Source organism: Lagenorhynchus albirostris, chromosome 15, assembly GCF_949774975.1.
Source record: "Lagenorhynchus albirostris chromosome 15, mLagAlb1.1, whole genome shotgun sequence".
Taxonomy (NCBI): Eukaryota; Metazoa; Chordata; class Mammalia; order Artiodactyla; family Delphinidae; genus Lagenorhynchus; species Lagenorhynchus albirostris.
Window position 1 is genome coordinate 43,444,112 of NC_083109.1, and position 15,651 is coordinate 43,459,762.

A 15,651-nucleotide genomic window follows, 5' to 3' on the forward strand; every position below is an offset into this window, starting at 1 on the left:
TCATCTCTCTGGGGATATTAGTTTCTCTCTCTCTCTCTCTCTCTCTGCGTGTGTGTGTGTGCTTGCGTGCGTGTCTTGGGTTACTCGCCTCTCCCCTCCCACATGTATCCCCCTCCAAATCAATGCCTTCAGCTTCCAGCAAATGGGGGTGTGTGAACAGCAGGATTCTGAGCCCCACTCAGACTTCTACATGACCCCTGAGACCTTCCATAGTTCCAAGGTATTTAGAGTGTCCAGTGACTTGTCACTTGAGCCCTTTTCTGGGACTCTGGAGTCCCGGGGAATCCGCGTGCATCAGTGTGACTTCAATGCGGTGGTTGTGGTACAGACCTGAGCCCGGACTGTATTTCCCAGATGAAGGTGCCCTTGGAGTTTTTCCAAGCCTTCCTGGCCCATCTCAGCACTGAGGTTTGTCATGTGGTATCTCAGCTACAGAAAGACCCCCCCATCCCCCGCCAATCGTTGGGGCGAGAGGAGGGCGAATTCCATAGGGCACACATGACCAGAAGCAGTGCCTCCTTTCTCCCAGTGTTTTTCCCAGGACTTTGAAAGCAAAGCATGGACCTTATCTTGGGTGGGGGTTAGGAAGTGTCATAGCAAATGGCGGCTGAAAGATCTTTTTGCCTGACCTGTAGAATGCTGGGCCTGAGTCACACCACTAGCCTGTGCCTGGATGGCCAGAGTCGAATCACCTGCTGTCTTGGGACAGTGTCTCAGATTTCTGGGGATGAGGGAAAGGAGAGAAAAAGAAGTGTTTCTGAGTGGTCAGGAGCTGACCTGTGTGTTGGGCAAAGCTGGCATGACCGAGGGGATGTGGGCTGAGTGTGCAGGGTCCTCGCCCCTGAATCAGCCCTTGCATGGAGGCAGGGGTCGGGGGGAGGCGGCAGACCAGCAAGTTCTCTCAGGAGGGGGATGGCCTGTCATTGCTCCTGGGAGGGCCCTCGGTGCCCTCTGACCTCCAGCCTGAGTTCTGCCCAAGACTGGAATCCTGGGGCAGAAGTTCGGGCAAGTGTGCCAGGCGTCCAGCCGGCCCTGTGTGTATACGTTTAGAGAAAAAGTAGAATGTATATTTGCCAAAGTAGTAAAATGATTTTTTTTTCAGGTGGTGAAATTTTGCATGATTTTCTTTCTCTTTATCTCTTTTTTTCTGATTATTCTGTAATAGATACTTTTTTACAGAACAAAGTAATTCTGGTTCTTTGAGCCAGTGAGGGAGAACGAGTCCCGTGGGAACACGTTTCTGGCCTCTCCTGATTTCCTTCAGCCTCACGTGTCCTGAGACGACCCTGGTGCCCCTTCCCACATGCCAGCTCCTCCCCTGCCCTGGGCCACACTGCCTGGTGCATTGCCGTGGAGGGAGGTGGGAGTGGCAGTCAGAGGGCACCGTTGTCTTCTCCCTGCATGCAGCCTGCGATGGGATGGACGAAGAGGAAGAGAGCCACTATGTCTCGCAGCTCAGGGATGTCTACAGCAGCTGTGACACCACGGGGACAGGCTTCTTGGACCGGGAGGAGCTGACCCAACTCTGCCTGAAGCTTCATCTGGAAAAGCAGCTGCCTGTCCTTCTGCAAACACTTCTCGGAAACGACCACTTTGCCAGGGTGGGTAACTTCATTGACTTCATTCTCACAAAGAAAAGCACAGAGAGTGTGTGGTTGTAGCTGCTGGCATCTGAGAAATACCAACTGACTGGAGACACTCATCAAAGGAAAGTTAGGAGGAAATGGGGTGCTGTTTTTCCTTCTGTGCAACATCTATGTTGTAGAAAGAAGTTCCTTAAGATTGCTTTTTTAAAGCATAGTAACTTCCAGAGATTTGTTTTTGTTCTGTTTTTTCCAGAAAGATGCTTGGGTGAGTCGTCCAGGGAGTGGAAGGTTGGTATGGGTGGTGCATGTGGTTCACAAAACACAGTGATCTGTGCGCAGCTCACACACTGGGTCATTCAGAGGCAGCTGCAAAGTACCTCGAAGGCACATTGTCTCGTAAAATTACCCAGCGTGAAATTCGTCCAGCAGCTGGACAGAACATTGCCCACTGCTGTTGCAGGAACCAAGGCTCCCTGTGTTCAGAGTGTATCTCTATGAGTGTATCTATCCCAGATAGGAAGTAGGCACTCAGAGAGTTCTTTTCTCTAGGAAATTCAAGGTCATCTAGAATGGTAATCTGGAGCCTGGACCACAACTTGCTTTCCTGATTGAAACATTAAGAAGCTTCTTAGTGTTCCTGCTTCTTAAATGTGTCCAGATGTTAACACATTCGTTTTAAAAAGAGTGCCTGGAATTCCCTGTCGGTCCAGCGATTAGGACTCCGGGGTTTCACTGCCAGGGGCCTGTGTTCGATCCCCGGTCAGGGAACTAAGATCCCACAGGCCACATGGCGCAGCCCAAAAAAGAAAAAAACCCAGTGGCTATAATCTTACCTTTGAAGGAAGGGCATTTTTCCCACAGAACTCAGTAAAACTCTTTTCATTTTGAATGAGAAAAAAATCTAGCTGCAAATATTCTGAGTTGACTTTTGGGCAAAAACAAATGAAGAAGAACAACCAAAAACCCCTCCCTGCTGGCCCTGGGGGAGGGTCCAGGCGGATCTGACCTCCTGTTACTTCCCCCGAGGCCGTGTGGCCAGAGCTGTCAGCAGTGCTGCACCCCCTGCGTGGAGGACTCAGCCTCACAAACCCACTGCACCCTTTTCTGTCTCTTTACTCTGTTCCTGCTTTTTCTTTCTGGACTTAAGAATCAGGTGTGTTCTTGATAGAAAATGTCCTAGCCCCTCTTGATATCACCTGGAATTGTATTTGGAGGCTAGATAAGCAAAAGGCACATTTGTGAAAATCAACACTCTGGTTAAAACAGCACAAACAGGGACTTCCCTGGCGGTCTAGTGGTGAGGACTCTGCGCTTCCACCACAGGGGACACAGGTTCAATCCCTGGTCGGGGAACTAAGATTCTGCATGCCGTGTGTGGCAAAAACAAAACAAAACAAAACAAAAAACAGCATGAACAGATGGTTTCCTTGATGATTTTTTTGCGGTACGCAGGCCTCTCACTGCTGTGGCCTCTCCCACTGCAGAGCACAGGCTCCAGGCGCACAGGCTCAGTGGCCATGGCTCACGGGCCCAGCCGCTCCGCGGCACGTGGGATCTTCCCGGACCGGGGCACGAACCCGCGTCCCCTGCATCGGCAGGCAGACTCTCAACCACTGCGCCACCAGGGAAGCCCCCTTTGATGATTTTTGACAGTTTGGAAAATTCAAAACCAAAAGAATCACTTTGGGGCCCAGATTCATTGTAGGATGTATCATTCCCGGCCTTTCTCTACTTTGTGCTTTGTCTGTGAGAAGGGGAGCGTGACCTCGAAACCCTGAGTTACACTTGGAGGAAGGTCAGTGTTGGAGTAGCTGCAAAGGGAAAAGGGCTGTTACTGTTCCCCTGCTTCATCCACAGGCGGGGGAGCGCACACAGCCAGCATTTAGGTGGAACATTCTGTAGAGGTTTTAGGGACACTAGTGTCAAGCCAGAAGTATCCAGGTAATTGTCACCATTTTCTGTGACAGAAACCAAATGGTGGAGATTTCAGGAAGTTTTGAAGAAAAACAAGATAAATCCTTTGTCCAGGAGAATGGATCGGCTTTTCAATTCAAATATCACATATTCAGTTTTCTTGCAGGAACTGACATATATGACACCACAGAAATGTTAGTCATTGATACAGTAATCCAGTTATAACAATGAAGAAACAATATTATAATATCTGAATTAATAAGATAATTTTTAGTGCTATGAGTGTTTTTTTTTAATTAATTAATTAATTTGGCTGCATCCGGTCTTAGTTGCGGTATGCGGGATCTAGTTCCCTGACTAGGGATCAAACCCAGGCCCCTGCATTGGGAGCACAGAGTCTTAACCACTGGACCACCAGGGAAGTCCCAATATGCTTGTTTTTAATTCCTTTTTCCCGTTAAAGAAACATTATCAGGTCTAATTTCAAGCCAGAAAGTTGACGTGGCCTAAGAGTCCTGTGACTTGGGAAATTTCCATATGCGTTTTGTTATTTCTCATGTTTCTTTACCGGTGGTGAGGATCTTATCTTGAGTATTTTAAATTTGGGTAGAAAGAGAATTTTCCTCTCAAAAAATAATTGATAACATAGTGTTACTGAAAATAATTTTAAGGTTGAGAGTGATTCTTGATCACAGGGTCCAGCCTCTTCATTTGTGAGGAGAGTCCGTGATCGAGCAGGGATGATGGTGTATCCTGTTGGGTCAAACCCCTGATGCCATGGGCTGGCCCTTCCTTCTTTTATGAGCTGTGAAGGGAGAGGGCACAGAAGCAAGCACAAGCACAGTCAAAATGGTATCAGATAAAACAGCAATCAGATTGCCTCCTGTTTGATGGATCAGAAGAAATTCAGCTGATAAGTATCAATATTATCAAAGATGCAAAAGAAATCTGAGATTGGATCAAGCAAAATGGCCATTTCATTCTGCTCCCATGTAGTCAACAAGTACTTTTGAGCTCTTATTATGTGCGAGGCAAATCTAGAAGCTAGGAATGTAAAAATGAAAGCAATACAACGTCTCTCTTTGTGAAATGAACTCTATGCAAGGTTATTCATTCTAGTATTGATTCACATGGCAAAAGACTGGAAACAGCCTTTTGAATATGAGATTAGTTCAATACATTCTTGTAGATCCAAATGATGAAATTTATGCCTCATCCCTATAAAAGAGGGAAGAGACTTCAGACATTGTCCTAGTGGCAGGTTAGCAAACTCAGGCCTACCTTCCAGTTAGTGCTCCTAAAAAGGCTGAACAAAATAGAAAAAACAAAAGATCTTGAAAATGGTAAAGAACAAACAAGTCAGGGGGAATTACAACCTAAAAATCTATGCTAAGTCACGTATCGAGAGAAGTTCAGCTCAGCACACAAAACCCCATTTGCCCTGAGAATATTTTCTGGTCTTAAATAGCAAATGTGAAATTGATATGTCATTTGGGGGTTTTAAAGGGCCAGGGAAATGCATGTCTAAACACAGGCTCACCCAAGGAGAAACTGATGAACCAGCCCCCAGTTTAAGGGAGGATCCTGAGGGTGCACCTGTAGGGTAAAGATATAGGGTAAGTGAATCAGCCGTTGTGCTCTTTGCTGTCTGGGCTTGCGTGCGCTCAGGGGTCTAGGTGACCTCAGGCCTTGCACTTAAATCAGGTGGTCCTGCACAGGCGGTGCCCTCAGGCACGTAGCAAAAGCAAACAGAAGTCCTCTCTTGAGAAAGTTCCCTCATCCTGGGTCTGTAGTTCTTCCTAAGTAATAGTCATATACAATAACCAGCATATAGTCAAGGATAACTAGGCACAAAATAAAGATGAGTGAGAGCCAGAGAAACAACAGGCCACAGAAGCAGAGCACAAAGATGTGAAGTATTGGAATTACTGGGCACAAAGTATAAGCTGGGCTTCCCTGGTGGCGCAGTGGCTGAGAGTCCGCCTGCCGATGCTGGGGACATGGGTTCGTGCCCCGGTCCGGGAAGATCCCACAGGCCGTGGAGCGGCTGGGCCCATGAGCCATGGCCGCTGAGCCTGCACATCCGGAGCCTGTGCTCCGCAACGGGAGAGGCCACAACAGTGAGAGGCCCGCGTACCGCAAAATCAAAACAAAACAAAACAAAACAAAACAAAAAAATGTATAAGCCAATTATGGTTACTATGTTAGGAGAGGTTTAAAAAAAACAAGCTTGAGGGACTTTCCTGATGGTGCAGTGGTTAAGAATCTGCCTGCCAATGCAGGGGTCATGGGTTCGATCCCTGGTCCGGGAAGATCCCACATGCCCCAGAGCAACTAAGCCCGTGCACCACAACTACTGAAGCCCAAAGCTCCCTAGAGCCCATAAGCCACAACTACTGAGTCCGTGTGCTGCAACTACTGAGCCCGCAGACCTAGAGCCCATGCTCTGCAACAAGAGAAGCCACTGCCATGAGAAGCCACTGCTATGAGAAACCCGTGCACCGCAACGAAGACTAGCCCCTGCTCACCGCAACTAGAGAAAGCCCGCGTGCAGCAACAAAGACCCAATGCAGCCAAAAATAAAAATAAAACATTTTAATTTAAAAAAAAACAAGCTTGAAAATATCCACAGGAAAGAGGTAACTCTAAAAAGTGACATAACAAATCTGAACAAAGAACCAAATACAACTTTTAAGAGTTTAACAGCAGATTAGACACAGCTGAAAAGAGCACTCATCCAGGATGCAGCATGATGTTATAAAGAGAAGGTGAAGACCGGGGGACATCCCTTTGTTTGGAATCCCAGGAGGAAAGGAGTGAGTGAGGAGGGATTTCGTGAACAGATAATAGCTAAAAAGTTTCCAAAACAGATTTAAGATTCCAAAAACCCATGGAATTCTGAGTAGCATAAATAAAAAGAAATCCACATCTGGCCATATTATTGTGAAACTGAAGGGAAACAAAGACATCTTAAAAGCAGCCAGAGATGGGTACACATGATCTCTCTGTATTTTTTCCCTACAACTGCATGTGAATCTATAATTATCTCAAAATGAAACATTTAATAATTTTTTTAAAAGCAGCCAGAGGAAAAAAGACATATCCTGAAAGTCAGCCATAGTTAGATTGACAATTGCCTTCTCAGATGTGACAGTAGAAGCCAGAAGCCAATGGAAAGGTGTCTCCAATGTACTAAAAGAGGACTGGTGCCAACCCGAATCCCATACTCAGCAAGAATACCCTTTAAGGGGACTTCCCTGGCGGTCCAGTGGTTATGCCTCTGAGCTTCCACTGCAGGGGGTGAGGGTTCAATCCCTGGTCAGGGAACTAAGATTTCGCATGCCGCGAGGAGTGGCCAAAAAAGAAAAAAAAGAATACTCTTTAAGAACAAAGGTGAAAGAATGCACCTGTGAGAAGGTGAATTCTGCTCAGTTTTGAGAGGATATAGAGGCAAACACATCCATTAGGTATTTGTTGAGTATTTACAGTGTGTCACTGTGATATCACATGCTAGTTGGGGAGACAGAAAATAAACAAACAAGTAATCCAGTGTCAGATCTGATACGTGTGTGACTGAGGCAGAGGTGCCCCCAAGCCAACAGCTGCGTTTAGTGCCCATCGGCGGCAACAGAATGTGCTCATTCAAGTTCTGTGCCAGATGTGGGAAGCATGCTTGGACCTACAGCCCAGGCCTGCTTTTTCTGCACTTACTGGTGACAGTAAGCTCTCGTGTTGATTTCTTTCTGTGGGACTTCAGTAGAAGCACAGGTAGAGAAAAGAGCTGAAGAGTGCATCTCTGTGAACATCCACCCTGAACACACCTGGGCCGCCAGCATCCTGCATCCCTCCTCAGGTGCCCTTGTGGTCCCTCTGCCTCCAACAGTTACCACTGTCCTGATGCCAACAGCATAGACTTGTTTGCCTATTTCTGAACTTTATACAAGGGAAAATACACAGCATATGCTCAGTGTATACTCTCTGGTTCTTTTACTCTGTATTATGTCTGTGAGCTATAGTCACACAATGCAGATATATTGTCTCCGTCAGTGGTTTGTTTTTTTTTCCCCTATTGTCATCTTTTGTTGTCTGACTGAATCACAGTTTATTTACCCATTCTCTTTTTGGACATCTGGATCATTTCCACTAGTCTTTTAATAAATTATGTTTTTGCTGAAACAAAAAGCATTGATTGATAGTAAACTTTCAAGCTAAGGATGTGTACTGTCATTTTTAGGATAAACAATAAGAGAATGGAAATAGACTGTATAACTTCTGAATTAATAAGGGGAAAAATGAAGTCCTAAAAGAAAGAGAGGAAAGAAAGGAGAAAACACAGGCAGGTCAAATTGAAAGCACAAATAAAATAGTAGATATAAATCTAAATATTATGGGAAAAAGCGAACTTTTTGGCCAACCCAATATATCAGTAACGACATTAAATGTAAAATGTTGCAGTTAAAAGATAAAGATTTTCAGATTGGGGGAAAAAATCCAACTATATACTGTCTATAAGAGACATGTCTAAAACATAAGGATATAAAAAATTGACATTATTAAAAGTTTGGTTAAAAAAACAAAGTTTGGTAAAAAGATATAACACGTAAATACTCCATAAGAAAGCTAGTCTCTGTGGTAAAAGCATTACTGAACTAAAGAGGGTCAGAATTTTATGGTAATAAAAGACTCAATTCACCAAGAGGATTTAAATGTATGTTCTGTGACCCAGCAATCCCATTGTTAGGCGTATACTCCAAAGAGTGTAACTGTTCAAAGCTGGGGGTTTTTGTTGGTTTTTTAAAAATAACTAAACCCTGGAAACAATGGGAATATCCACCAGCAGGAGGGTAGTTTTGTTTTTTGTTTTTGCGGTACGTGGGCCTCTCACTGTTGTGGCCTCTCCCGTTGCGGAGCACAGGCTCCGGATGCGCAGGCTCAGCGGCCGTGGCTCACGGGCCCAGCCGCTCCGCGGCATGTGGGATCCTCCCGGACCGGGGCACGAACCCGCGTCCCCTGCATCGGCAGGCAGACTCTCAACCACTGCGCCACCAGGGAAGCCCAGGAGGGTAGATTAATAAATTGTTGCTCAGTTACACCGCAGAGCAGAGAAAATGGGTGGATCATGCGCAGCAAGTTACATGAATATTACAGAAGTAATGTTGAGTCTAAGACACAAAATGGTATCTACACATGATTCCATTTAGATCAAATTTCAAAAAGAGGCAGAATTAAACTATTGTTTAGGGGTGCATGCAAATGAGGTATAAAAGCAAGGATGTTATTAGAGTCAGAGTAGGGGCCGGGGGATTTAATCAGGAAAGGAACCATGGTGGAGGGCTCGCCCAGGTGCTGCCGTTTTCTCTTTCTTGGTGGGTGGTGAGAACGTGGATTTTTCTTTCTTTTTTTTTTTTCGGTACGTGGGCCTCTCACTGTTGTGGCCTCTCCTGTTGCGGAGCACACTCCGGACGCGCAGGCTCAGCGGCCATGGCTCACGGGCCCAGCCGCTCCGTGGCATGTGGGATCTTCCCGGACCGGGGCACGAACCCGCGTCCCCTGCATCAGCAGGCGTACTCTCAACCACTGCGCCACCAGGGAAGCCCAGATTTTTCTTTTTCTTTTTGTGTTAATGTTTGTGGTCATCAGACACCTCTTTTCTACACTGCTTTCTAATTTTGTGGTCTGATTTACTTTTATGGAGTTGTTAATAGTGTTTTTTGGTGATGGGGTTATGGTTCACTTTTACTTGCCTTATTACATCTTCAATTCTTTTAAATCTTAAGTAAATATTTGAAAAAATGAATGTCCTCATAAGATCTTCCATCTGAGAAAAACCAAAAGGCCAGGGTGTTACGTATGTGACCTGCAGAAAGTAGCGTTGACCTCTCTTCTCAAATCCACAGGTTAACTTTGAGGAATTTAAGGACGGTTTCGTGGCCGTCTTGTCATCACAGGCTGGTGTCGGCTCCTCAGATGAAGACAGCGGGTCTTTGGAGCCAGGTAAGAGGCCTTCCTGGTCTCTGTTACGTCTCTTCTCCTGATTCCGTGACCTCTGGAGTAATGTTCTCACCAAACGACGCAGCAGGTCTGTCTCTGCCAAGCTGCGTAGACTGGAACTGACGTTTGGGTTTTTTCTTCTTTTGCTTCCTTATTTGTAAAATGGTGTTGTAAGGGGAAGACTCTTTTGTTTTCCTCTACAATACACACAATCCTCTGAATATACTGGCACTTCTGGTCACTAGATATATGTGGTTTTTCCCACACCAGGCCGTTTTGCAACCCCAGCTGGGTGTCCTACAATTCAACTCTGTTCTGACACCGTCTACCTGGACACGGCATCAGACCCCACAGGGGAAGGGCTCAGTCCCCCAAGACTGCACCCTCTTCGGACAGCCATCTCAAATCCAGGTTGTCACCTGTGCTTCTGACCCACCTGTTATAGATCAGAGGCTCCCACGACCTCCTCAGGTTCAATTAATTTGCTAGAGCAGAACCCGGGGAAACCCATTTACTTACTGGATCACCGTTTATTACAAAAGGATATGACTCAGGATAAGAGGTTTGTGGGAAGGGCTTGTGGGAAGGGGCTCGGAGCGCCCATGCCCCCTTCAGGCCTCACTCTTCCCCAGTCTCCACATGTTCAACTCGGAAGCTCTCAGAACCCCATCCTTTGGGGTGTTATGGAGGCTTCATTACAGACATGACTGATCAAATGATTGGGCATCAGGGATTGAACTCAACATCCCTGGAGGTCAGGGGGTGGGGCTGAAAGTTGGTTTCCCTGGCAACCAGCCCATCCCAAGGTGTGGTTCCAAAAGTCACCGCATCAACATAAACTCAGGTGTGGTTTCTCTCATCACTTAGGAAATTCCAAGGGTTTTAGGAGCTGTGCCAGGGATGGAAGACCAAATACATATTTATTATAAATCACAGTATCACAGATGTCAAGTTAATACCGCGTGCTGTCCTTACAGCATAGGGTGTTGACAAGATAAGGTGGGTGTCGGGGGTGGAAGCATTGGAGAATCAAAAGCGCAGGGCAGGTGTGAGGTGTTAGCCAGGGCTTGGAGGCTGGCGGAGCAGGCAGGATGCCACCAGCCGAGGCAGCCCTCAGCCTGTCTTCTGTCTCAGACAGTAGCGCTCTGTGCTCCTAGGACTTGTGAGAATCTTGGTTTCGAGCAGGGCCAGTGGGACAAAGGTAATATTTCAGAACAAACGGAAGTGGTGGCTTTGGTCAGGAGGTGGAGGGAGGGTTTTGGAGGGAGGCCCGCTCGATGTGTGGACCACGGGCTGCAGTCGGAAGGTGATGGCGGACATGCTCATTCGAAGCCGTGCTGGACCCTCGGGCTCGGCTGCGGCGGGCAGCACCTGATGCGCCCCGGCTGGTCACGGCTGCGTTTGACGAGTGTCGGGAAGGAGAGTGAAGTGGTAGCCAGTCCCTCCCTCCCACGCGGGGCAGGCGTTTGAGGAGTCTGCCCCGCAGCAGCCCCCTGGTCTGCTCCTGGACCCCGGGCAGGTCCTTGGTTGGGAGCAGGTGCACGATGATCTGGGCACCAGGGGTACCGTGAGGGAGGCTTTGTGTGCCAGGCTTGGGGCTAATGGACGTTTTATGTAGATTCCAGTGAAGCGTCCTAGAAGTCCTGTGGCTACTCCTGCCTGTTATGCAGGCGGGGTTTTCCAGCCTGGAGCCAGGCCCTGCCCGCGCCCCTGGGGCTGAAGTCAGCTGCCCACCTCCTCCTGCTGGAGCCAAGCCAGAGCCCTGATGGGGGGGTGGGGGTGGGGGTGGGGGGGAGGAGTCAGCCCGCCAGCAGCCCCATCGCCCTGCAGCTCAGGTCATTGGCTGCTTTGTCTCACACTTGTCTTCCTTGAGATGGGAAGAAGCCCGCTTGCCTTTCCCGACTCAGGGTTTTGGAGTGTGACCGTGAACGTGGATGTGCCCAAGAAAGGCCGCGCCTCTGTCACTGCCCCCCTCTCCATGCTGGAACATGTGTGCGTCTGTGGGGTGTGTCCTCACTTCCTCCAAAGACGGGAGAAGCTGTTTCAGGACTGGCACTTTTCCACACCAGTTCCGTTTTTTTGGTTTGTTTGTTTTAGTTTTTTTATGTATTTAATTTTTGGCTGCATTGGGTCTTTGTTGCTGCTCTCGGGCTTTCTGTAGTTGTGGCAAGCAGGGGCTACTCTTCATTGTGGTGCTCAGGCTTCTCATTGCGGTGGCTTCTCATGTTGCAGAGCACGGGCTCTAGGCACACAGGCTTCAGTACTTGTGGCACGTGGGCTCAGTAGTTGTGGCTCGCAGGCTCAGTAGTTGTGGCGCACGGGCTTAGTCGCTCTGCAGCATGTGGGATCTTCCTGGACCAGGGATCGAACCCATGACCCCTGCATTGGCAGGTGGATTCTTAACCACTGAGCCACCAGGGAAGCCCCCCGGTTTTGTTTTGTGTTGTTTTTCTCTTCTTTCGATTTTCAGTGCTTTCCTCAGTTACACGGTTGTAAGCCCACCTGAGGCGGCTCGGACGGGGCTTGTGCACAGTGGCAGGGCGCCGGGTGGCCCTGCAGCCACGGGTTGTGAGAGCCGGGGCGAGCCCTGCCCCGTCCTCCAGGGCCGTGCGCATTTCAGCTTCTCACCGCAGCCACCTTCCCAGCCTCCCTCATCCAGGGGCTTCATCCCTCCTTCCCTGGCCCTGTCCACAGTGTCGCTCTCTCCTGCTTTCTAATCTGTCCGCCGGTCCTTCCCACCATCTCCCACCGTGACTGGAAAAATGATTGGAGCTTTGATGCTCCAGGGATGAGCATGTCATCAGGGGGCCAAACGCCCCGGGGTTTTGAGGAACATCCCGCTTCCCCGTCATTCTGCTCCTTTCAGTAAAGGCCGTTACAGAACATATAACCAATGTCTTTTCACTTGTAGACCTTGGTATTCTGCTCCTATAAATAAATACGCACACACAGGAGGCACAGCCAGGTGTCCAGCACAGGGCACCGTTGGCCTTGTGCTCTGCGGGCCGTCTGGGCAGCGGGTGGGGACTGGCTGTGACCCCCAGCGCTTCCCGCCAAGAGGCCGCGGCTCTGTGTTCTGTGGGTGGTGGGAAGCTGCCCCCTTCCTGTCGTGATTTGCCACGTGGACACTCTTTTCTAGAGAAGCGTTTCTCTCTGTTGGAGGGAGGCGGGTGACACGTTTGGGGAAAATTATGAAACAGCTGTGTGTTTTCTAGGCATCTCATTCCTCTGAGGAAATTGCTGACCTGCTGAAATGATGAAGAAATGGGGCCACATCCAGGGCGGGTGGGACTCCGACAAGGACGGGTTGGCTCGGGGCGGGGGGGAACTCAGGAGGGGAAGGGCAGGAGCAAGGTCAAGCCACAGGGTGCAGACGTGGTGCTGGGTCACGACCTCCAGGTGAGCCGCGAGCGGGCCGGGCCGGGGAGGGCCCACGTGCGTCAGGCCCCTCCTCGTCTTCTGCAGCTGGTTTCCCAAATGTGCTGCAGCTGCCCACTCCCACCTCTCATGGCTTTCCTCTTCCCGCACCTCCCCCCCTCAGTAAAGGTACGGAGCCTGTGTGCTGGCCCCTCCCCACTGCGTGGGGCACTCAGAGCCTCCTGTTTCCTCCCTGCCAGGGCGTCAGCTCCCTGCTCTCCAGCAGCCCCAGGAGTTCCCACACGGGAGAGATTACAGGGCCGGGCAGGGCCCGTGATAACCTCCGAGTGTCCCGGGGACATGGTCAGCCTGCCTTTAATGTCCGCTCTCAAGTGGAACTCAGCAGCTTCCTCCCCAAACTCCTCCCTTGTTCCTAGTTTCTGTTGGTCACTGGCATCACTGGCCAGGTTGGACCCAGCCTCCTCCTCTGATGGTCCCACGGTCAGGGGCTGCAGAGTTGGTGTGGAGGAGACAAGGGAGGTGGTACTTGGCCTTAGGAAGCGTGATGCATCCGTGTGAAACGGTCCTGTTTTCCTGACCTGGCCTTACTTCCTTGGATCCTCTCCCCCAACCTGCACGTTCTGGTTGCTTCCTTCTGAACCTGTGTCCTCTCCTGGCCGTGGCCCACGTCGCCCTCCCCCATCTCTCTCCGGCTGCCCAGATTCCCTACAGAGTCAGCATCATTTCTTCTCTGCCTGCGGGGTCCCCACTGCTCTGCAGACATGGGCAGGTAAGGAGGGAAGAAAGGTGCCAGGGGTTTATTAGGGCTTATGGGATTCTCATGAATCCCAAACTAAAATGCACTCCTGCCTCTGTCCCAGACTTCAGACCCACGTGGAGTCTGAGGCTCCCCAGCTATGCTGAGGTCCTTGCCTACCGCATCCCGTCCGGGGGGCAGGGGGGTCCTGTAGTGAGGGGGGTGGGTGGGACGTGACCTTCTGGTCTCTAGAGCAGTATGTTGCTGGATTATTGGAGGCTTTTTTCCTTGTGTAAAAAGCTAGATTTTTGTATTAGTCTTTTATTGCATAACAAAAGCGTATTTTGGTTGGAAACATTTAAACAGCACCTAGAGTTTAGGATGGAAAGTCCCTGCCTCCCGGCCTGGCAGCCTCAGCCCCAGCCCCACTGTCGACCGTTCCCTGTGTTCTTCCAGGTGTTTTCCATGTGTGTCCCTGAGAGCCACGCTTTGCACCTGAACCTGCACCTTCGTAAAGGGCATCTTGGCAGCACGTGTGGGCCCAGAGGCTGTCTGAGAGAACACCTCCCGTTTTTATTCCAGGTGCCCCCCGGGCCGTCCCCCCAAAGTACGTGAGCGGCTCTAAGTGGTATGGCCGTCGGAGCTGGCCCGAGCCCTGTGACGCTGCGGGTGGAGCCCCGTGTTTACCGGAGCAGCCTGCCAGGCCCAGTGTGAGAAGCCAGCTCCGACGCTCTGCGTCTCTGGAAAGTGTGGAGGTGGGTCGACCCCCGCTTTGCCCTCGCCCAAGTACGCATGCCCCCCGCCATAGTCACTGCTCATGTGACACGATACGGGAAGATGGGAGGGGGCATCTATCTCATCACCAGAGCACTTTGGGGAGTGACATTTAGTTTTAAGGTGTCTCTGGGTCTCGCTGTCTGCATGGAAACTCGGGCCACAGAGCGTCCTTCTTCAGACACGGGGGCTGTGGAGAATGCCCTGCTCACCACTAGCCCCCTCCCCTGGCACTGCCAGAAGGAGAGAAAGTTTACAGCCGAGGATAGAGAAAGCAGCACTGGGCACGACTGAGGCTCACCCTCCACAGCTTGGCGGCATGTCATGCCAGATGCCTCCGGGGACCCCAGGCTCCCTGAGCTGTCACTGCAGGAGCCTCGAGGGCTTTGTGTCAGGAAGGACGTCCACGGGGCAGATCCGCACCCCACGAGTTAATCGTGGCCCGCTGGACCTGTTTTCGGGGTTCCAGAAGGTTCCTGCCTCCACCCCATGATGTCCACCTCTGTCTGATGAGGCTCTAGGGGGGCTTCCCTTTAATAAGACAGCTCTGGGCCCCCATATTAATTTGTTTATAGTTTCAACATTTGTTGAGGCCAATAGGAAAAGCAAATAAACATGTATTTAGATCCTAGAGTCGCTTCTCTCAGGGATGTGCTGCACTTGGGCGGCACCAATAAACCCTAGGCCTTTGCTGCTTTATTTTCTCTCTTAAATTTGGCCCCAGGGATGGGAGGCTTCATGGGTCCGCGCCATCTCTGTGGTGCCGTTCTGCTTCTTAAAACCATCTTTGATCCCCAGAACTAGGACCCTAGGGTTGCTGCCTTTAGGGTTGTCAGCAGGTTGAATGCATTAGAAAAATGAGATATACCACCTGCCCCCAGAGCTCCAGCCTCAGTTCAGCGCCATTTCTAAGTGCTGAGTCCTGGTCAAGCCAGTGTTCCTTCCAAAATCAGAAGCAGACTTTGACTTTGTGGTCCGCAGACTCGGTCACAGAAGCATGAGGTTTTACTGGACTTCTTGGTGGCCCAGCCCCTTGGGCACTGAGGTCTCAGCAGATCACCTGCTGTCTCCGGAGCACCTGGGGGTCAGAGACCTGCTCTTCCCTGACTGTTGCCAACAGACATGGGTCATGAGGGGCGGGATGCTGGGGGTGCCGGGTGCAGGCCGCAGCGTGCGGTCTGAGAGAGGGAGCTGGTGTGCACGGGGCCTCGTGGCTGACCACCAGGGCTGCCCTGTGGGCTGGGGCTCCCCTTCCTCAGGTGTCCCCCCCAC

At 50.2% G+C, this 15,651-nt stretch overlaps 1 protein-coding gene across 1 annotated transcript in view; it reads left to right on the forward strand.

Annotated features, from left to right (window-relative positions):
• NINL (ninein like) overlaps nucleotides 1-15,651 on the forward strand; it is a 107,152-nt gene that overhangs the window by 46,401 nt on the left and 45,100 nt on the right. The window contains exons 2-4 of the mRNA XM_060122365.1: nucleotides 1,408-1,601; nucleotides 9,398-9,494; nucleotides 14,188-14,360. Coding sequence (XP_059978348.1) covers nucleotides 1,419-1,601; nucleotides 9,398-9,494; nucleotides 14,188-14,360 — 453 coding nt within the window. The 5' untranslated portion in view covers nucleotides 1,408-1,418. The remainder of the gene's footprint in view (nucleotides 1-1,407; nucleotides 1,602-9,397; nucleotides 9,495-14,187; nucleotides 14,361-15,651) is intronic.